Raw genomic sequence first — 21493 nt, 5'->3', positions numbered from 1 at the left:
TTAGAAGTCCACAAAACTTTGAGAAGTTTTGTGGACTTTGAGAAGGGTGTCTGGCCCATTGCTCCGGGCCATTCGATCCGTATACGACTGTTGCAAAAGCTCGTCTGCATGGCCCATCATCCACTGGAAACAATAGCAGAGTTGTCTGTATATTAAATTTCCATTAAATGTATTTCTAATTTGCTAGACAATACAAAATATAATTCATGGAGAAAGAGAACACAAAACATAAAAGTGACTAGAAAAGCTAAAAAACAAAAAAAAAAAAACCCAAACCCTTATGGTTTTCCACAGGTGATTCTGCTGAATTACACTTACCCTCCAGAATTCCAATGTTTTTTCCATTGAAGGAAAGGAAGGGAAAAATACTAAGAGTCCATGAGGAACCAGACGACTCAGGTTGGCTGAGAAAAGAACACAGGTTACAAAACTGTATCACAATCAAAACCAAGGTAACAATTAAGTTTAAAATCCAGGCATCTGTGAAAATAGAATTTATGAAATTTAACAGAGTTAAAAGTTAGCAGAGAGTTAGCTTGCTAGTTTCCACCTAAACATAGTACGCCATGTTCTGATCGAGAGATTTCTAAAAAGAAACATTACAACATACAGCCGAAGGATGGACGCTAACTTTTTTTTTTTTAAAATGGGCTTGTTCAGATTGAATAGAACAAGATAAAAGCCTTAAAATGTGTTAAAAACACAACAGCCTCAATAAATGCAGAGTAGTTTGGGCCCGGAAACTGGGTTCAGGTACGTCATCACTTAATGAAAAAGATAATAAGCAATATGAAATAACCATGAAGATCAGAGCATTAAGTTAACAGTGTTGCTGATGTCAGTAAGAAAAAAAAATCTCCTTAGAAACAGCAAAACCAAACAATTTCAATACTGTATATTGTGATCTTACCAACAGTGTTGCCTAAAGATGCCATGTTTTCAGGAACAAACCTGTGACAGAAATTTAAAGTTTGAGTTTAGCAATCAAGTAAAAACTTCACAGTCAGAACCAATGTAGGTATATATTAGTTCTGTCAGCGTTCACACGTTAATCTGGCGTTAACAGGCTTAAACGCGTTAAGGCAGTCCTCACAATTAACATGAAAAATATTTTAACGCACTCAATCCATCTGGAGTGCAGAATATAAAACAGTATGATTGGTGGGGTGTTCTTTCTAATACTTATCTTGCAATACAAAGTGCATAGAAAAGACTGTTTTCTTGAATTAGTATTATATAAAAATTAACTAAAGTCTTACATACACATAAAAGGATTTAACTTGACTTTATAATAAATCAAAACATGAGAAAAAAATATCGTTACACAACGATAATTGACTCCAGAAGTCAGAAAAACTAGCAAATAAATGAGCAAATTATAAGTTTTGCCATGCACCTTAATTTGTATTTAGGCATATGGCAAAACATATTTCATTTCAAACAACTGCAAATTTCCAAAGTGACCTGTTAGAAAGTAATCATATGCTAAAAAAAGAATACTGACCTTCGATCAAACGCTGAACTTAAGGGCACTCCATCTGGGCCTTGTGCAATGACGCCCACAAAGATCTGGTCGCGCTCAATCACATGGCTGTTCTCCAGACATACTGGGAATTCTCTGTAAGAGGAGGAGCAGAAACTCACTGTGATCAAGTTTTAGGTTTACCCCGCTGTCCATGCAGCAAACAAAAGTTTACTAGTAATGCTACTTCATATGATACTTCATGATGAATTTCTATTCAGTGAAGGACAGAAAAATTGGAGGTTACAACATTTTCAAAAAGCATTACACTTACAGAAAACCATATATGTTAGATGTATTAGACAGAATTTTTTGAAAATGTAAAGATAAAATGCCGCAAATTCATCGGCATGTGTCATACTGACTAACTCCACTCTCAAGAATCCTGCCCATATTTACAAGCTGCTACACTCGTCACTTTAAATAACATCAAGGTCAATTGGCATTCTCTTTCGAGGATGCCAATGTTTACATTTTGGACAGAGAGGACAGATGGTTTGAAAGAGGAGTGAAAGAAGCCATCTATGTCCACTGTGAGCGACCATCTTTGAACAGAGGCGGGGTTTACGACACCAACTCTCTGCCATCTATAATCCAGTTTTGAGATCCTTCCCAGACGCCTTAACGCCCACTCACATCCTGGGCCATCTGACCTCAGGAATTCGCATGATAAGGTGGGGCCAGGTTTCACAATGAACACACCCGAAACTCTGGCTGATTGGGACCCACACCCAGTTTCCCACCTTGGCTCAGGCGACTAGAGGATCATCAGGGGGTCCTTTTGTCCCTCTGTGGGGAGAAACTCCCACTAGGTTTATATCTGGGACTCTCCACCATTTGACCTTAGAACTGAAGAAGCTTCTCGGATGAGAGGTGAAACGTCTTCAAGCAACTTAAAGAAGTCCAGACGCTTTCCTTTGCAAGCTCCTTTGACCATCAAGGTCAATTTAACTCTTTCAACTGTAACTTGTAAATTTAAATTGTTATTGATCCTTTTACTTTAGTCATAAAGTGTGTATTTGTTTCTTACTCTTCTTATATTTATTGTTAGTCATTTGCACTGCATGGAATTGGAGCCTCATCGTCTTGTCTCGCTATATACTACACTGTATATAGCAGAGATGACAATGCCTTTGGATGCTAACAAATTGTTAGAGGATTACATAGATCTGTGTATTGTCAGAATCATTCTGATTTATTCATAGACCATGTCAAACAAGTTCTCCTGGCTATAAAATGAATCATTAACTTTTATGTTGAGCATCGTTCAATTGCTAGAAAAATCAAATAATGAACAGAAGATTTAAATTATGAGATAGTGAACAGTTTCTACATCAAACAGCAGTTCACTGTAGAAAGGGTTTAATTCTTCTGTTCAATGTTCAGACTAAACAGGTATAAAGGTGATTGTTTTTTTTTATTTTTTTTTATTTTAAAGTAGTTGCTACTCAAGCTGGTGTGGGAAAAATGTAATTGTGCAGCAGGGCAGTCAGAGTGACAGCTAACTTACATTCTCATCTCAGATGTGAAAGAAGACAGGGGCGATAGGGTACCACTTGTCAGAATGATGCAGCGAATGCCTTGATTCACCAGATCTTGCATACTGAAGGCCGGAGAGAAGCACCAGTAACTCAGAATATTTCCTGCAATTTCCAGAGAAACACATCACATTTACCTGTAGTACGAATCTTTCATACACTAATAACGATTGAAACTATAACTTTTAACAGGGTTCACACTCTAGCGGAAATATATAAATGGTATTAATAAAATTCATTCTGTCAATGTGGATCCATGTAACACAACAATGCATCAGGTTGTGCACCGTTACCTTGCTTTTTTGATGAACCTGAAGCCCACATATCAACACTATGTTTTTTTGAGTGAATGCTGGTGTCCCGATGGATATGAACCTGAGCCGAACAAATGACAGAAGCTCATAATTAGTTATTTAATTTCCAAGATTTCTTTTTAAATTTAATATACCGGAACAATGGTGATAGTTGTGGCAAAGATATGCTACTTTTAGCTGGTTCCAATATGAACACGAATTGTATCCCCCCCCCCAAAAAAAAAAATTTAAAAAAAAAAAATTCCATTGACTTAATGAACACACCTTGAAATGAGCCGTGTTGGTTTCCATCTGGTGTAGTTTCTCCTTTTCTGACGGTTCACCACAAAATACCAGCTGAAATAACAAAACAAAGGAGAACCTTCAAACATGCCACAGGGTGATTAAATAACTACTCTTTATACAACGAAGAGTAATGAATTCTATAATTTTATTGACTGTCCTCAATCAAATCTGTTAGGCCACACAAATAATATGGGACCAATGCATATTAATTTTCACTCAAAAAGACAAAAATCCCCCCCCCCCAAAAAAAGTTTAATATTGACCAAATTCTTTAATAGCCATACAAAGTGTACCTGTATGATATCAGAAAGCTTCTGGAGTCCACTAGTATTGAGAAATATTCCTGGCTCTGAGGAGAAACATGCATCAAACAGGTCATTTGTTAATTAGTTGCACTGATCGGTATAATAAAACTAGCCAATGTTACAAATGATAAATGATGTGATAATGTGTCTAAGCCAAAATATGATGCCTTACGTTGTGCCAGGTATCCAATGATGTGCTCCAGAGCTTCATAGACTGCTGTCTTGCTGCTGAAGGTCAGATTAGCTTTTTCGAACACCTCATAGATGAAGCTAAGACACAACATAGAGACATGCAGTGCTTATTAGGTTTATTATAACAGTTAAGATTCAGAATCATTCTCTCAGCAGCTTTAAGTGAGAACCCGCACTACGGTTAAGGTACTAACTACAGAGACATTCTATGACCACACTTTATTTGTTCTACCATGCTGTCACCTACATTCCAGGTTTGGTAATGCCTTGATCACTTGGATCATAGGCATCAATGGCAGCTTCCAGATCCAGTAGTATCTCTGTTAAAGCAGAAAATAAGTTTTGAAAATTAACTCTTGTCACAAACCAACAGGACGACTGACTCCGCAATACTTTAATAAATACTTACGTTTGATTTTTGCAATGGTGGACAAACCTAATTTGAAACCTAAAACAAAAAAAGAAAATATTAAAAGACGTGCAGCTGACAATCCTTTACTTGCTTTACAAAACAACAAAAAATTATTACTATTAATAATTTAATAAGGCCAAGGCTAAACTAAGGCTAATAAAGTTAGTGAAGACTTAGAAGGTAGAAGTAAATCCAAACTTATACAAGTATACAAGTAGCCCAAAATGCCATGAAATTTATACATAACTATACTATATTCCATGGAAAACTCTTTTAGAAACATGTATATAACCTGAGAAATTGAGACAAGTAGGTTTTCTTACCAGAAGCGGAGGTTTCTCCATGAAAGTCTACATTCACAGAGTCTCTGTGGCTGATTTCTTTAGACTGCTCCACAAGCAGCCTGTCCACAGCATTAATGGCTGAGGCTACATCGTAGGGAGTGAGATCAAATGATGTTGATTCTTCACATGTCTTTTCCTGCAAATAAAAGAAGTAAAATTTCCCGGAGGGATTAATAAAGTTTTATCTAATATAATATAATATAAACATTGCTACCCCAAATTGAAAGGTCTGCAAACGTTCTCTTCATGTTTGAAAATGGAATATGTATCAGCCTATAAATAATAGTGATCGCACCACATTGTGTTTTATTTATTACAAATTGTTTGTAAAGCTTAAGTAACTGGAAATTTTAATACATTTCACTTCAACTATTATGGCATGATGATGACATTAGTACTTTAGTATGCCCAAGAGTACATTTCATACAGGAGTTTGAATTTATGTTTTTTAGGTTCTTTAATTAATAAAAGAAAATATTTGTTCATGTTTAAATACTGTACACTGAGCATTTTGTGAAATTGTAGATCTACTGTAATCAATCACTTGTAATGCACAGTAATGACATGGGATTTATTAAAAAATGCATTTTTTTGTGAAGCTATGCTGTTCAATATCTGGCTTGCAAAAGGATAGTTCATTAATGTGAATTTGTGCATGTACTTGTATTTCTCTACACTAAAACAAAAGGAAAATCTGGAAGCATTTGTTTTAATATGTGCTTAGGGTTTGAGCAGCCCAGCGGTCTTTATTTAGGCTCTATGTGGCATACAAGTTAAAATGAATTTGAAAGCCTTAGTAGTGGGTCACTTCTGGTCTTCGAAGCTTTAATTTAGTTTACTTAGTGAATACATTTAACAAAGGAAAGATATAACCATACCACATTGTGAGCCTCGTCAAAGATAACCACAGCTCCATTCAGGTCGATACTGAGTGCCTTACGGCTCTGTGGAATGGAAAGACGGAGAGAGCGAGAGAGTGGCAGTTGAATATTAGGATTCATGGAAATTGGAAATGACAGTGCCAATCATAACACTAAAGTCTCTTTCAATGCTCAATTATGGTCACATATATCATCCTGAGATGTAATGAGGATGGATGACTGAGCTCACCTTTGGATCTAGCAGGTAGTTGTATGGCATAAAAATGACATCTGCTTCTTGTTTCAGTGAACGAGAGAGGTAGTAAGGACAGACTCTGTGGAAAAATGTGCAAATCCGAAATCAAATACATGAACTTCAAACAAAAACAGACCCATCCTGATAGCTGGGTCTAAGTGTAGCCAGGCCTATATAACATCTTACATCCTGCTACTGTGTGTTGGATAGTCTCCGGGGAGCCATTGCACACTCTGCAGTTTCGGTCCTGTGCGCTATGGTTGACTCCTGGCTTTATTGAAGTGGTGCTTAGGGCCTATTGTTGTGGTGCCACAATCAGAGCCTCTGTGCTGTCCTTTAAGCCAGCCTTTGCTAGTTGCCATGTCAATGGTGCGTGTGCTAGAGGGATTGTGCATGACAATTCCTTATCATGTATTTGAGTCACCCAAGCAGCTCATCTCGGGTGGCCCATCTTGCTAGTGTCTTCATGGATGCTGAGGGTTTCATCCTGAACTCACTAATCACCTTGCCTCTTTCTATTGGTTGGGGTGCTGGAGTTTGGGTGAAGATCTCTATAAACTGTGAGGACACCGTATGTCCTGATATCAGTAGCCTATATAAGGTGTCAGTGGCCATTTTATTATTTCGGCTATGGTACACCCAGGTACTTTTAGATTGTTGATTTGACCACTCTTATTTATTTTTGTTTTCGACCTCTGATGGATTTCTTTGGGTTTTTTCAGCATTATGATGTTTCTCCTTCAATTGTATTGATATGACTTTGGTCCTTGTATTGAAAGTTTTAGTGAACTGATACAAAATACAAATTCAACACTTTGATCAACTCTAGATCTTTTTTCTGCTTAATTTGTCATGAAATGATGAAAGACCAGTCCTTACCTGGCCATGAAACTGTCTATCAGTCAGTTATCCAACTACTTTTAAACTGCTAAAAATAGAGGACGATGCATTAAAAATGGCTGCAATTCCTAAACGGTTAACACCAAATATCTGTTAAGCCCCATTCATTTTGCAAGTCACTTAACCCACTCCACCCACTATAATGAAATGCCTCTATTTTGTAACATATTTATTGGGTCACCTCACTGTTCCAATCAAGAGTTCAGCTTAACTTTAAGTTGTGACCCATCTATAGATTACCTACAGGGGTTTCACACTGGCTACAGTTTTAAAGGGTTTTGCTGGACAGCGCTAAATAGCATCTTATACTGAAGTAAAGAGGATACTACTAATCAAGTGACTGATTAATAAAATACTATTTGATTCATTAGCTACTATTAAGACAATACTTTGGTGTCACACAGAGACATACCCACCTGCCAATGCTGATTATTTCTTACCAAAGTAAGAAAGTGCAGAACAGAGACTTATTAGTGAAACAGAAATTTACAAAAAAAAAGAACACATCAATTACACACCTCTGCTTGTTGCCAAATTGGACCAAATCCTCCACATCAAGGATAGAACTAACAAAGTCTCTATCAGTGCTCTTTTCTAGAAGAAAAAAAGAAGATCAAGCTTAAGATTGAGTATTTATAAGATAAATTGCTATAAATCACTGATGGAATAGAATAGAATAGATTAAACCTTTATATTCCCAGAAATTAGAAATTTGGGATGGTTACACAGCTCTTATAGCAAGACAGATATAAACACAAGTAGTCCTTTATACACAAGAAACCAAATTCATATGTGCAGATAAAAATTTACAGAGAGATGTATAAAAATGACACGTGTCAAGTTTCCTGTTTTCTATCAAATGGGGGATTTTTATATAAGTTATAGAACGGCGTCATAACAAGTTATTATAATTTGCTATCCTCGAAGTAACAAATGCATGGACCACATTCTCAACATAACAATTTTCATTCAAATTTTTACAGCCACTAAAAGCAGGCAGTAGACATTTCATTAATATCCACATTTTGGACATTCCTGGACTTCAAACTTCCTCACAGTAGTACGTGAGGCCAAGGTTGTACGATACATAGAAAGTTATTAGTGTTGAATAATATAATATTGAATGATATATGTAGTCTGTACAACACAAACAAAAAAGGTAAATTACATGCTTTTCTAGACTATTATGCTACACGGATATAGTCACTCTGTTAGACCATTACCTTCAAGTTTTTTGTAGTAGACACATGACCTGGTGGAAACTTTTCCTCTGCACATATGAACCTGAAAAACAAAAAAATTGATTCCACAATAAGACAAAAATCACTAACTATCTACCCATAACCCGTTACTTATCATTTTTTTTCCACCAGCTAGCTCATTGGCTCATTTTTAATAGTACACATACAGACATTAGAAAGGATAGCGTCACATATGTCTTTTATGCTTTATTCCACACACAGTTAGGTATTGCAAGTTATATGTAGACTGGCACACCCAGGCACCATAAATCACTGGAGAAGAGGAGACCCGTCTCTGACCTTTGGGACTGAGAGGGCCTGCGGGGGGAGGCCTTGGAAGGTGAATCTTCATGTGACTGTTACGTGAAAAACACGGTTGAGACACTCTTGTTGCAGATGTAATAACTATTTTTTGACATGCTGGTGAGGTCTTGTAAGATGCCCAAACCACCTCAACTGGCTCGTTTGAATGTGGAGGAGTAGCCTACTTTAAACTCTGAGAAAATTTACCCTGGATAGGTTTCCCTGTTTGACACTGAACAAGTATAACAAGTTGGTAGAGGCACTATTGGCACGCAGTAGAAAGACAACTACTAGCAAATGGCCTGAGCCCACCAAATTAGAAAATTGTCATGATGTAATGTTGTAAATATTTAAAATGTAGAAGCAGTAGACACCTATTGCAGCATAACTAAGGGAGGATTCAGGGTCACTTGATCCAGCCCTCACTATACGCTTTAGAAAAGAGGAAGGTTTTAAGCATGATCATAGTCTCCGTCTCCTGAATCCAAACTGGAAGCTGGTTCCACAGAAGAGGGGCCTGAAAACTGAAGGCTCTGCCTCCCATTCTACTTTTAAATACTGTAGGAACAACAAGTAGGCCTGCAGAGCGAGAGCGAAGTGCTCTAATAGGGTGATATGGTACTACAAGGTCATTAAGATAAGATGGGGCCTGATTATTTAAGACCTTGTATGTGAGGAGCAGGATTTGGAATTCATGTAAAGGGGCTGGTGTGGTGGCCGTTGGTTTCATTGAGCTGCTTCCACAAAAATGAGGAATTCATCTTGCTCTCAGATATAATAAAGCTCCACCGTCTTGAACTAGAGCGGGCGATAGTAGTGCTTGTGTTCCTGAGATCTAATGCACACTGAAGGCACCACACCAACCAGAACCTGCAGCAGGTGGAGAACTGATTTTATAATGCTACTGTTGGCGGCTGACCAGAACAAGGATGAAGTTACTGTTTCGAGTGGAAGTCCAATAGAATACAGTTGGCACAACTGATTTTTGTTCTTTGTGAATGTAGTCAAACTTTAAGTAGATTTTCCTCCTTTTTTTCAGCAGTGAGCTTGAAGAAATTCACTGTTTTGTGTTTAAAACAATTCATTAGACATAGCAGTTAAAACATCCCATTATATTTATATCTCTAATATTGCCTTTATAACTTACTTTGACGTGGTTGCTCTTCTGACACATGACGTCCTGGTTAATACACAACTGCTCTCTTGAGCCCATCACACACACCTTTGGGCTGAATCGAAAGAGACATGGGAGAACTGGTTTACCACAAATAGCCAAAAAAAACCAGAACAGACAAAAGGTGCTGCACTCAGTAAGACTTCAAAATGATTATAGCTTATGTAATAACCCTTTAAAGCACCAGTAGTATTTGGTTAATTGGGACTTGTGTGTTGCTTTTTGAGATCTTTTAGCCTGTTAAACTTTGTCAGATACATTCTGTTATTAGGTTTCAGTTATCAGGCCTGAGTGTTTTTTTGTGAAACTGAACTCATTACACAACAAAACAAAATAAAAACGGTAGCTATTGTACCATTCCAGGATCAAATTCAGCTATACTAAAATGTATACTGTAAACCTGGTAATTAAAATTTGTATCTCCCTAGTATATACTAACAGTAGGGGTTTGGTGTCCTCATTACACCATGATCACAAAACCTATTAGAAATGTTGTTTTATATTGTGAATAGCTGTCATTCAGACAATCATGCATGATCAAAAAGTTAGAAATGCTTACCTGTATGAAGTGTTCTTTAACTCATTAATAACCTGTGTAAGCTGAGAATGTGTCCTCGTTGCATATATGATCTTGGGGACATCAGTGTAGTAGGCTTGACAACAATAAGAAAAGACAATTAGGGCTTTATACGTTGCTGAAAAAAATTAACTGAACACTTTTTAACATAGTATACCATCAAGTCAAACTTCTGGGATATTGGGCCTCATTTACTAACAGTGTATATGCGCAAATCTGTCTTTGAAGAAATTTGAGAATTTATGCAATGATCCAAAAGAACACAGACAATACAGTTTGAACAGATTAAACAGCTGAGCAATAAATATGCAAAAGTTGCAACATGATGTATATTCTAAACTTCTATATCAGCCTTCTGTCCAGATTGACATTTCTACAACAGCTGTTTTCCCAAAGCGAGAGACTGAGCACCTGCCACAGCTATTAGCTGTGCTACCACCTCATGGAGCCCCTGAACACCAAGCTGAGCAGCCTCCTACATCTCAACCATTCTTTGTACGATTTGAATGCATAGCTGAAACATGGGGATGACAACCCATCTTGACAGGGAATGGAAGAAGGACATCCTACCAAATATTGACTTACAACCTTGTTAGAGTAGTACAAATGCTGTCTTGAAATATGTAGAATATTTCCATGTATGTTTGGAAACATTACATGTTTGAGTGAATCGTTAAATCCTATTTTCCTAACAAAATATAAAGTGGTTTGAGTGCTCAAAAAGAGTAGAAAAGCACTATAGAAGAAGCAGTCAATTTACCATTTATCAAAATATAAAGAAATCAGTGCTAGCTCATTTTCTATTGCATAGCGATGTAAGCACACAGCATGTCTTCGTAGCTTATATCCTTTGCGTTTTTGTATATGTATCTGTTATTCTTCTTTGACAAGTAAAATTACAAATGACTCTTGATTTGCAGATGATACAAACATACATGGTTTGTCACCGTCAGCTGTCCCCCAGGAAGACATAGGTGTGTTTGGAAACATCTCCTGGCCCAGCCTCTCTGCCATCATACAGGTAGACATGGTGTCCTTGAAGTTCTCCCTCCAGGCCAGGGTGGCACACAGCAGGCACAAAGTCTTACCTGTGCCTGTTGGGCTCTCCAGAACCCCATTGACTTTCTGAAATAACCAGACAGGTAAAGATATACATCAAATAAAATAAAATAAAAAACAAACGGAGAAAACCCAAAAACACAAATTGTGATGGTAACAACATTAAAATATTAGAGACTTCCAGGTATTAGACTACGCTTTTATGAGCAAAGATTTGGCATTGTGGAGAAAGATCTCCCTTTTAGCAGAAAGAAATATCTAGCAGATCAGGTTCATAAAAGGGCAGATATCTGCACAGATCAGTTAAAAGGTAAGGTGAAAAATAAATAAATAAATAAAACAGCACAGCGTGTGTCAAGATCCATTAGGTGACAATTGTGTACAAGTTTGATCAAACTCTGACCAGCACTGTAGAAGTAGAAATTCTTGTGACTTGTGGCTGATATGTGGATATACACCTTGCAATTGCATAAACTGATCAGACCTTTGGCCAGATGTGTAGTGTGGTGAGAAGTAGAAAAAAACTATCAGAGAGAGTACACAACCACATGTTTAGTGCAAAACTGTCTCGGGAGCCTAACATAAGGATGGTTCAGGTTCAGTAAGCTTTCACTGCCAGAGCAAATATTTTATGATTGAAAAACATTGTAATCATTCATACACATGAAAAGGCAGATTTTTAAATCAGTTCTTGATTAAACATCGGGGGTATTTGAGCTGTTTGTCAGCTGTCAAGAGCCAGGGTAAACCCAAGACAAGTCAGCAGAGTGCTATTTATTGTATTACATAGAAACTGTAAAGAAATTCTAAGGACAGGTCAATGACATGAAGCCTCTTTTGTCATATGTTTTTTTCCCCATTATTATCATTATATTATGTGAAGCTACATTTTGGACAAGCAGACGTCAGACGGCTTGTCTTTCGGCAAATGGTAAGCATGGTGGCTTCATGGGGCTTTGGAGCGTGATGTCACGGGAGGGGGTGTGACTGCCGAAGTGCCATTTTAGCAGGCCAAACAAAGGGCTGAAGGAGCGAAAGCATCAGCAATGGCTCGCACTTAATGTGTTGTTGGTTGTTAAATCGCACGATCGGGAAGGGAATAAGCTGGAAAATCGGCTCTATTTTTATTATTTCCCCACCTGGAAGCATCATGAGGGAGCTCGTGTATCAGATGTTACCAAAAGAAGTCATCTAGCCTGGATAGCAGCTGTGAGACGAGCTGATACTTGCAAGAAATGTGTCAACTCCAAAGCCCAGCAGCCATGACTACTCGGTATTGCCCCCATTTCCATCAACAGACATACACATGACAGTCGATTCTTACCTCCTGAAGACATTCGATTACTTTGTTCATGTATGCCTTCTGAGATTCATACGGAGAAAAGGGGAAATTCACTGTCACTCCCCTAAGAGTCAGCGAAGGCATCCTGTCCTCTGACGATTTGTAGAAAGCAGTTCCCAATCGCGCCCAGTTTTGTCAACGCCTACGTAAGGACGATCGCTATTGGCTGTCCAAGAAGTCGCGAGATAACTAATCCCATAATTTACTTAATTGGTCCTGCCTGAGCATTTGTAACAGACACTGTAGGAAAGGGAAATAACATTGTGGAAGACACATAAAGTGAGTTAAAAAAACAACTAAAAAGCGTTTAGAATACATTTTGCAGCGGAAGTATGGCGTCCCGCTTGCCCTTCACAATAAGAGCATTATAGCGGATTATAATGGGGGACGCTTTTATTTTGTATAACTACCGGAAGTAGTTCCTGTGTACTGACGCTAGCTGGGTAGCTAGCGCCGCGTCGCTTAAAAAGCAGCCGGGCTTGTCTTAAACTTAAGAGGCTGACACTCGCTAAACCACCCGATCGCTCGCCAAGCGACTGTTTCACACTGGACTTATTTTTCGTTAATATGGGCCGATAATTCCTTTATTCTAGTGGTATGCCGGGAGTGGTGCGGCCTTTTCGGATTAACGTAATGATGACACTATCAACGGCGCGCGTCAGTCCGCCCCTCCTCCAGTTTGAAATTGACCTTAGAAGACACCGTAGCGTATGCTGGACCCGCATGCATCTGTCCACCTCTCCTACGTTTTGAAATTGAGATTTGAACGTCATTTTCTGAAGTATTCGGAACAACAGTGTAAGGTTTGACAAGGTAAGTGTATCTCTCTCTCTCCGGTTTAAAATTTAGCTTTGAAAGTGATTTTTTAATGTGTCTGGGTGATTCTTTGTCGTGGTCATGTTCGGCAGATGCTAATGCTAGTTAGCGGGTATTCAGCCGAGGTCTACAAAATGATGGTATCTACAAATGAGGTATCTACAAAATGATGGTGTGGTTAGCACTTGGACGTCACTTTATTCCAGAGGTATCGTTTGTAATTAAAACTTGTAAGAAGCGAAGTGATTTTTTTTTCTTTGTATGTGTATCTTGGCGATCGCGATTTTTTTCATGTGACTGGGTGATTCTTTGTCTGTCGTGGTCATGTTCGGCACCTAAAGCTATTTAGTGGATATTAAGCGTCTCCCGGTTTGAAAGTGATTTATTTATGCGTATGTCTCTCTGCCTGGATTGGAATTTATGCGTGTTTGGGTGATTTCTTTGTCTCGTGGTGAAGCTGGATGCTAAAGCTAGTTAGCGGGTATTCAGCCGCGGTCTACAAAATGATGGTATCTACAAATGAGGTATTTTAATGAATATTTTAATGCAAGTTTCCTGTTTTATTGTGAAGGTCCGCGTCGTATGTGAGTGTGATCAGTTTACGTTTCCCCTGTCCCGTCAGCCCAGATTCCTCCCAGCTGTGTTGCCCTCCTGTCTCTCAACCCCTGATTACTGGTGTGTGTATTTAAGCCCTGTGTGTTCTCCTGCCTGTTGCCGGTTCGTCTGTGTTCCTCCGTGTCAGTCTGTGTAACTCCGTGTCAGTCTGTTACCCTGTGTTCCACGGAGTCCTGTTCCTCGTCTGCGTCTCTCTGCTATTCATCATCCGTTGTCATATGCTCCCAGGTCTGTTATTTTAGTTCTCCCAGTTTAGGTGTCTTTAGTTGTTTGTTATGCCCCACTGTTTGTTTGCTTCTACACCTCTGTAAATAAAACCACCGGTATCTCATCCACTGCCTGCATCTTGGGTCCTCCTTCTAAATCCACACGGCTCGCCTCGGCAGCCGTGACAGGTTGAACATGTAAAACTTGCATGTGCCCATTCTCCTCATTTTTAAACTTTAAAACTTGTTTTAAAACTTTTTTTTCTTTAAGTTTTTTTGGGGGGGTGGGATGAAGCAAAGTTTGTGTGTGGATGTATTGTTGTTGTTCTTTGTTTGTTTTCTCATACTATCAAAATAAACTAAATTGATATGCAGTTTTTCTCTCTCACTTTCTGCCTCTCACTCTTTGTATTTACAGTGCAAACAAGATGGAGAGAAACATTGTCTACTGCCTGCTTGTAAAAAGCCGCAACAGTCCATTCGCACACACCTGAGCAGAGTGTGCCTGAAAGACTGCACACCACAGGAATGTGAGGAAGAAGCTTCCAGAGCCATTGCTTCACAGAAGCTGTTTTCTAATGAAGGTAGAGTCTGGAACTTCTCAGAGCTCCAGGAGTACTGCAAGGATGAAGAATCTTGCATTAAACTCTGCACTCGCCTTCAAACACGTGGATTTATCATCACGAACAGTCCCCAAGCGTTTTCGACAGTTGTGCCAACAGCGAGGTATGATGACCTTATTGCCACTTCCACATATTGGATGACACATACAAACTTTCAATAATGTCTTACCTCTGTCACATTTGCAATAGGTCTGATAAGAAGGAAATTCTTGCCGGTGGCCAAGAAGGATATTGAATATTTCCACGCAAGACTTTCAGGCGGTGATTGCATCCCCACATATGCAATGACTACCTTCAGACAGTACTGCGAGGCCATCCTGATTTTACAACATGGACTGACAGGAAATGCTGTTCAAGAACTTTGTGTAAGTGCGCCACCAACAACCAAAGTGCACGATAAGTGAAATGACAGCTGATGTAAGTCTGTATTTCTTTAAGCTCCAACACCTTTTTTTTTACATACACAGGTAGAGGACTGGATGGCGCGGAAAGCAGTAGCTGATGGTGTTGAGCTGAGTGGTAACTTGAAGATAACCAGCCAGGAAGAACAAGTAAGTCATTCATTCTCAGCAGCGACTCTCTTCTTGCTCTATAGGCACCTTGTGAATTGATTTTATGAGATATTTAACATTGATTCCTTTTTTTCTCTGCAGTTGTTGGACTGCTATTTTAGGAACATCCGTCCAGTGTCCTTGCAAAATCAAATTGCTGGCAGCGATGACAGGGGCAAGTTCTTCCTAGGAGAATGTGGGGTCCCACTGTCCAACCCATCATTAGATGTAAAACGCCTGAGAGCGAGGTGAGTGCTTGACCTAACTGGATCAATAGCATATTAAGAAAGATTTGTTTCTTTGATCTGACAGAGAAACCCTAACCCTGGACTCATAACAGTCAGCCACATATGTTGCTGTATGTCAGAGATGTTCGCCCCTTGTATTTTGGTTTTTTCATCTCTCTTGGCTCTAATTAATTTGCATGCATTAAAAACCACAGATACCTGAGCACTGAACCTGGGGATGCTATGGCTGAGTCAGCATCAAGCTCAGTAGAAGCCTCTTCTGTTCCATTGCTTTGTTTGTTTTGTATGTATTTCAGAATGAAAATACTTTTACCCACCTCAGCCTGCACGTGTGCAGATGGCTTTGGACAAGGAGAAATGGCACACCAACAAGCCCACTGTCAATGCCATCTTGCAGGCCTGGGTTGCTCCGCAGCCCAGTATGCAAGACAACCAGTCCCTCATGACACTTAAAAAGTTAACGGCTACAACAACGGGGAAAAATTGTTAAAAAGAAGCCTTGCGGTGGATCCGATTCCTCCCACCCAAATGTTATTTAGGTGAAAATAAAACTGCCACCGGACACGTTTGCTTGAGGAATCCATCAGACCAGACCACCTCCATTTTATGAACCCACAGAACCCTCCCCATCCAGCTCTCCCTCCTCACCCCTCCTCCTCTCCCATCCTCTGTGTGGAAAAAACCATGTTTCAGAACTGTCGGATGTTTATGGACGGGGAATCCAAAGAGTTGCCTTGGTATGTGCAAATACCTTTTACGTAGCCCATCTCAAATTACGTTAAAAAAAATAAAGAAGGCAATTTCAGAATACCTGTCTCCAGCTATCCCTCCTAGGTCAACAAAGGCACCCATCTTCCACCATGAGCAACAGGAAGGCCTAACCCAGAAGAAGCCTAACATGAAAAACAACATGATCTGTTACCTTGTACAGACTGGTGGAGATCGGAGATTTTAACGAGGAGTGGCCAGAGACAAACGGTATGTAAAATCCACCCTGAATGAAAGAGCTGAACCTCGGAGGAATAGAGTACAATCGGATGATCCACACTTTTTTTTATTAAAGTTTGCAAAATTTACAGACTTATTAAAGCGGTTGATCATCAGAAAAATGTTTCAGAAGACCGTTATCATCAATCTCTGAATAAAAATAACCACAAATTTAGTAACTTTGATTAAACCAGCTATCTCAATAGAAGGACACAGACTCTAATTGGGAGATGCTAAAAACTCAGCTCAGAGATCAATTTTTATCCTTCATGACTATTATAACCAAAGCATAGAGTATGAGTTTAAAATTTGTTTTCAGTTTTCTAGAGAGGCCCCTTTGAGATGGCAGCATCCTGGGAGAAACGGAACCTGGGCCGCCGTCTCCAGCCCAAGTCGTTGGACCAGAACCAGGCGGTGGTTATAGCCGAGCTAGCAGACTGGAATCCAGCTACCACACCAGCAGTGACACACCCAGTAAACCAGAACAACAGCCACAGGTGAGCAGGGAAACGACACAGCTGAATAACCGTGTCAACCCCTCACTGAAACAATACAGCTTTGAGTTACACTCACAAACCTACACAGATTGAAACCTTGTGTGCAGACCTGCCTCCAAACAAGAATAACAGAGGACTCCTCCTCTTATTGTCTTCCTTCCTCACCATCCTCACCAGAACGACAGGTCTGCACTCCAACGAGAGACCCAACACACAGAGGAAACTGCAGGATTGGAATCTTCATGTGAAGAAAATATCTGTGATCATCGGTGACTCCTATGTGCACAGACTCCTCCGTCCTATAAAGCAGAGGGGTACAGATCGACAGATTTCCATGAGCGAAATGTTGCCACCCGGTGAGGCCCAGTTGGAGAAAGCACCCTGTGGAAAATCTGGTTTTATAACTTTGGACTGAATACCAGTGATGGAGCTGAAAATGGGACTAAAGGCAGAGCAGTCAGCAATCTTTCTAAGGCCCTTATCTGTAAAGAACAAGCCACAATGTTGGATCTTAACAACTTTATTACAGGTTTAGATGAACAGATTCCTGCACTTCCTACTGTGATATTCGGCACAGAAGGACAACATTCACTCGACTAGTAGAGCAGCAATGTGTATGTTAGAACAGTGGAACCAGTGTGTAAATGAGCCATCCCCATAAGCCTTGAAAAGTGGGAGGAGTGATTCACCTTTCTTAAGTTCCAATGCTCAGTAGGTCCTTTGGACAGAAATAAGTTCTTCTTCTTTCAATAATTGTTTATTCTGTTCATTATAGAATCAGCTAGGCTCCAGTGGTCAGGAGAAGCTTCTGCTATATGAAGCTGTTACAGTGCTTTTTGTTACACTGAACGAGAGTAGTTTTTCTTGTTGCTTGTTTGATCTACTTCCATTTAAAGATTATAATTACTGAAGTGAATTGTGTTTCAGATAGTTTACAGTGCCACTGAAGCTCCACTCAACCAAGTGTGCCTCAACAGTCTGAAATGAAAAGATTTTTCTTGCTTTTTATAAAACAATATAATATAATATAATATAAAACAATAATTTTGGATGTTTCTTTCGGCTCTTGAGGTGCCCTCATTGAGTGGGGTTTGCCCAGTATCCTCGAGGGTATGTGAGGAGCCTTCCATAGTTGGGTTGTTTGGTTTTTACCCCAGCAGCCATTCATCTCCATCTCAACAGTTCATGACCAACATGCCGTGGCTGCCCCTGTACCTGTTGAGTACCTGTACCCTCATCCACTGGAGCCTGGACCTCCAGCTGATTGCAGCCACTTCAGTGCAAGGAGGAGATGCTTGCTTTTTGTGTGACTGTCTGTCACCCTTCCCTTTCTACCCTAACCCATTTTCCACTCCAGCTTCTACCCGACCCGGTTCAGACCCCTCCTCAGTCAGGGAGGGGTCTGAACAGACTGTCGCAGGATTCTCATTAATACAGGAAAGAAGGGATTTGAAGACGAGATGAGGACTTTTAGCAATTCCCTCCCCCAACCAAATCCTAACCTTAACCCACCATCCAGTCCTGTGCCCCTTCTCTCCTCATACCGGTACCCACAGTTCAGACCCCACCTCAGGCCCCTTACTGCCTGAGGAGGGGTCTGAAGTATTTTCCAGCCTTATAAAGAAAGGGAAGGCTGAAGTGGCAGACTGTCATGCAAAAAGCGAGCATCTCCTCCTTGCACTGCTTACAGTCAAATGACAAAATATATGAACTCTTTTTAAACAGGAAAAAGGAAGAAATTGTACACCAGAGGGGGCAAGAAGGAGAAAACTTGAATATAAACTCAAAAGAAAAACCGCTGTTCCTTCCCTCCCCAGAAGGCAGTAGAATATCATCATGTTAAATGTTAAATGCCACTTTGGGGGGGGGGGGGGGGGTAAAATTACTTGACAAATATGTTTCTCTTTTTTGTTATTTCGTCCCTCTTTGTTACAGCTACAGGAGGACAATAAACAGAAGAAGGAGAGCGGCACCAAAGAGGCGAAAAAACGAAAGAGCGCACCACCTCCTCCCCCAGAAGGCAATAGAATATCATCATGTTAAATGCCACTTTTTTTGGGGGGGGGGGGCTTTTTTTCCCATTCAGATTGCATGGTTTAACATGCTATGCTTTGTTGAAGTTCTTTGTGTTTCAATAAACTCCCTGTATTTACACAGTACTGCATTGACTTATATTTTCCCAGTAACAGCGGATTACCATGGAGCGTACAGTTTTCAGTTGAGGTTGTAGAAGTCTGGCAAAGCAAAAATAAAAATAATAATAAAAAAAGCTGTTTAGATCCACAGCTCAAAAAAACTCCTACGAGGGCAGGAGGATGCCACCTTTACACAACATGACAGTCAACCTCTACCACAGACGCGGAGTCAGGACCCGCTGTTCACTTTCAGTCCAAAAGTCTGGAACAGCAAAATCAGTGACTTCAACTTGGTGGGGAAAATGTGTCACGGTCCCCGTGTCTTCTCTGGTTCGCTCACGCTGGCTACAGGTTTTGTTGTTCTTGTTGTTCGTTTTTGTTTTCTTTGTCTCTCCTCCTCCTCTCTGCCTGGGTGGAGATCCTTACGGGCTCTCGCTCTTGGCCCACGCACCTGTGTGATTGTGTCCACCTGCTGCTGATCTGGCTGATTTCCCCAGCTAATATTCAAGGAAGTGGCACAGAGCAGCTCACCGCTGGAACGTTGAACCTCCTGAGTTCGTTCATTATGAGAAGTGTTTGTAAAATTTGCCACAGACGTCCATGTGATCAACAACAGACACACGTGATTCCCCTTCGTGGTCTAAACCAATCAGTAAATGTCCGTGGTCCAGCTGGAAGTGGAGGTGGATATAGACAGGTGAGTAGCTTGAATGAAGCGATATCGATTCATTAAATCCTGAATTGAATGAATATAAATGTGTTTTACCAGAAACGCCAGAATCTCAGGTTAAAGCTCACAAAACTATTTCAACAACAACCAGCAAATGAGAGCAGGAAACGCATTCCACACGAAGACGTAAACAGAGCGGACCGACGCATCAGAATTAGCTTAGTCGGCGTGGGGGCTAATATCATCCTTAATTCCTCTTACTTTTGCTGTTTTGCTTCCAACACGATAAAACCCACAGTTCACGCACAGCGAGCTGTGCGTGAACTGTGAGAGAAACTTCAAGAAAAGTTTCCCATCTCAAACATGTGTTTTCTGCATTACTCATTCGCTTATTACCCATCAGTCTACCGTTGTTTACAGCGCTGGCGGCCGCTGTCTTTTCTTTCCTTTGTAAATGACGTCGGATAAGAAAGCTTAATTTCTGCTGTTTAATACTGAAGAAATGTAAACTTTTTCAAATTGGGTATAATTGCAGAATATTTTTAAGGTTATCTGCTATAAAATCCATGCCAGGAAAATCTCCTTTATGTTTTTTATTTTATTTTATTCTCAGTTACTTTGACACAACGGCATGTGCTGTGATGGTCACATCTCTGATAAAGTTTAGTGTCAGTACTGATAAATGATCAGAATTATAAGATCTCTCACTTTCTGAGTAAAAATTGCACCAAATCGAATCTGGACCTTGTGAAGCGGAATCAAGTGGATTATAGAAATCAGTGATGATACACAGGCCTTGTGAATATCCTAGGACCGACAGAAGTGGATATAACTGACCGTGGGCAATGAGAAAAGATGAAAAGAACGATTGATAACTTTTTTGTCAAGTTAAGGCCTGATCGATCTGAAATTCATAGCCAGTGCTCTGACAGGGAGCCATCAATCTTTGAACGCTGATTTGGGTGCGCCCAACTTTTTTTAATAGTGTGCATAAGAAAAAGCCAGAAGAGGGAGCACCTCTGGAGCACCTCTGGTTCAATCCCAGTTGCAAAGCAGCTGACCACCTTCTCTGTGTGTGTATGTGTCTCTCTCTCTTTTACACAAAAAACACATGTCAATGCGCTTGCAAAAACTTTAATATGCAAAGCACAGGACGTCCCGGCTGGTCGCCCTCCGGTGGACCACAGATGCAATTGCAGCAGAGGGAGCCCCTCTTGTTAAATCCCAGTTGCACTGCAGACCTCACAGTGTGTGTGTGTGTGTGTGTGTGTGTGTGTGTGTGTTGACAGAGACAGAGAGAGAGGGAGAGATACAAAGGAATGTAATTCAAATTTTGCACTTCAGACCTTACTGTGTGTGTGTGTGTGTGTGTGTGTGTGACAGAGAGAGAGAGAGAGACAGAGAGAGAGACACTTGCTGTGGATTTAAAAATTTTAAAAAACACACAGAAAACCCAAAGAGAAAAAGAGGCACACAAGTCGATTTGTAACGCATTGAGTTGCAAAGCAGCTGACCAGCTTG

The 21493-nt window shown here is 40.1% G+C and overlaps 4 protein-coding genes across 5 annotated transcripts in view; 3 read left to right on the top strand and 1 right to left on the bottom strand.

Moving 5' to 3' along the window:
• On the bottom strand, positions 1–12947 carry LOC146546151 (regulator of telomere elongation helicase 1-like). Its single transcript, XM_085266670.1, has 20 exons — positions 12607–12947; positions 11159–11348; positions 10206–10299; positions 9620–9701; positions 8152–8212; positions 7447–7522; positions 6023–6107; positions 5791–5856; positions 4892–5048; positions 4566–4604; positions 4404–4476; positions 4137–4234; positions 3953–4008; positions 3639–3710; positions 3354–3435; positions 3033–3165; positions 1505–1618; positions 911–951; positions 319–404; positions 1–123 (listed from the first exon to the last, which is right to left on the bottom strand). Exons 1-20 carry the CDS (start codon positions 12706–12708, stop codon positions 1–3), a joined length of 1830 nt encoding a protein of 609 aa, XP_085122796.1. The 5' UTR covers positions 12709–12947.
• Positions 12948–13174: 227 nt separating this feature from the next.
• LOC146546150 (uncharacterized) lies at positions 13175–16181 on the top strand. The gene is made up of 6 exons (XM_085266675.1): positions 13175–13437; positions 14680–14987; positions 15074–15249; positions 15352–15435; positions 15538–15683; positions 15980–16181. Exons 2-6 carry the CDS (start codon positions 14840–14842, stop codon positions 16134–16136), a joined length of 711 nt encoding a protein of 236 aa, XP_085122801.1. The 5' UTR covers positions 13175–13437; positions 14680–14839; the 3' UTR covers positions 16137–16181.
• A 140-nt stretch (positions 16182–16321) lies between these two features.
• Positions 16322–19326, top strand: LOC146546149 (uncharacterized). Of its 2 annotated transcripts, none has more exons than XR_014891034.1 (4): positions 16322–16420; positions 16505–16661; positions 16990–17167; positions 17345–18050. XR_014891034.1 is itself a non-coding variant. In XM_085266672.1 (4 exons), the coding sequence occupies exons 2-4, from the start codon at positions 17013–17015 to the stop codon at positions 19117–19119; spliced, it is 351 nt and encodes a 116-aa protein (XP_085122798.1). In that variant the 5' UTR covers positions 16338–16661; positions 16990–17012; the 3' UTR covers positions 19120–19326. The 2 variants fall into 2 exon arrangements, 1 of the variants encoding a protein (XP_085122798.1); XM_085266672.1 differs by adding an exon at positions 19103–19326 and having other exon boundaries at positions 16338–16661; positions 17345–17523.
• Positions 19327–19679: 353 nt separating this feature from the next.
• Positions 19680–21493, top strand: part of LOC146546148 (uncharacterized) — a 17271-nt gene continuing 15457 nt past the window's right edge. Inside the window, exon 1 of the mRNA XM_085266669.1 lies at positions 19680–19999. The gene's annotated coding sequence lies outside the window, so the exon portion shown is untranslated. The remainder of the gene's footprint in view (positions 20000–21493) is intronic.

This window comes from Mchenga conophoros, unplaced genomic scaffold, assembly GCF_057382185.1.
Source record: "Mchenga conophoros isolate Kocher_MC1m ecotype Shallow Benthic unplaced genomic scaffold, M_conophoros_male_GT1.1 unmapped_scaffold_9, whole genome shotgun sequence".
In the NCBI taxonomy this organism is placed as follows: Eukaryota; Metazoa; Chordata; class Actinopteri; order Cichliformes; family Cichlidae; genus Mchenga; species Mchenga conophoros.
The sequence above is the reverse complement of the archived record's forward strand: the minus strand, read 5'-3'. Positions and strand labels throughout refer to the sequence as shown.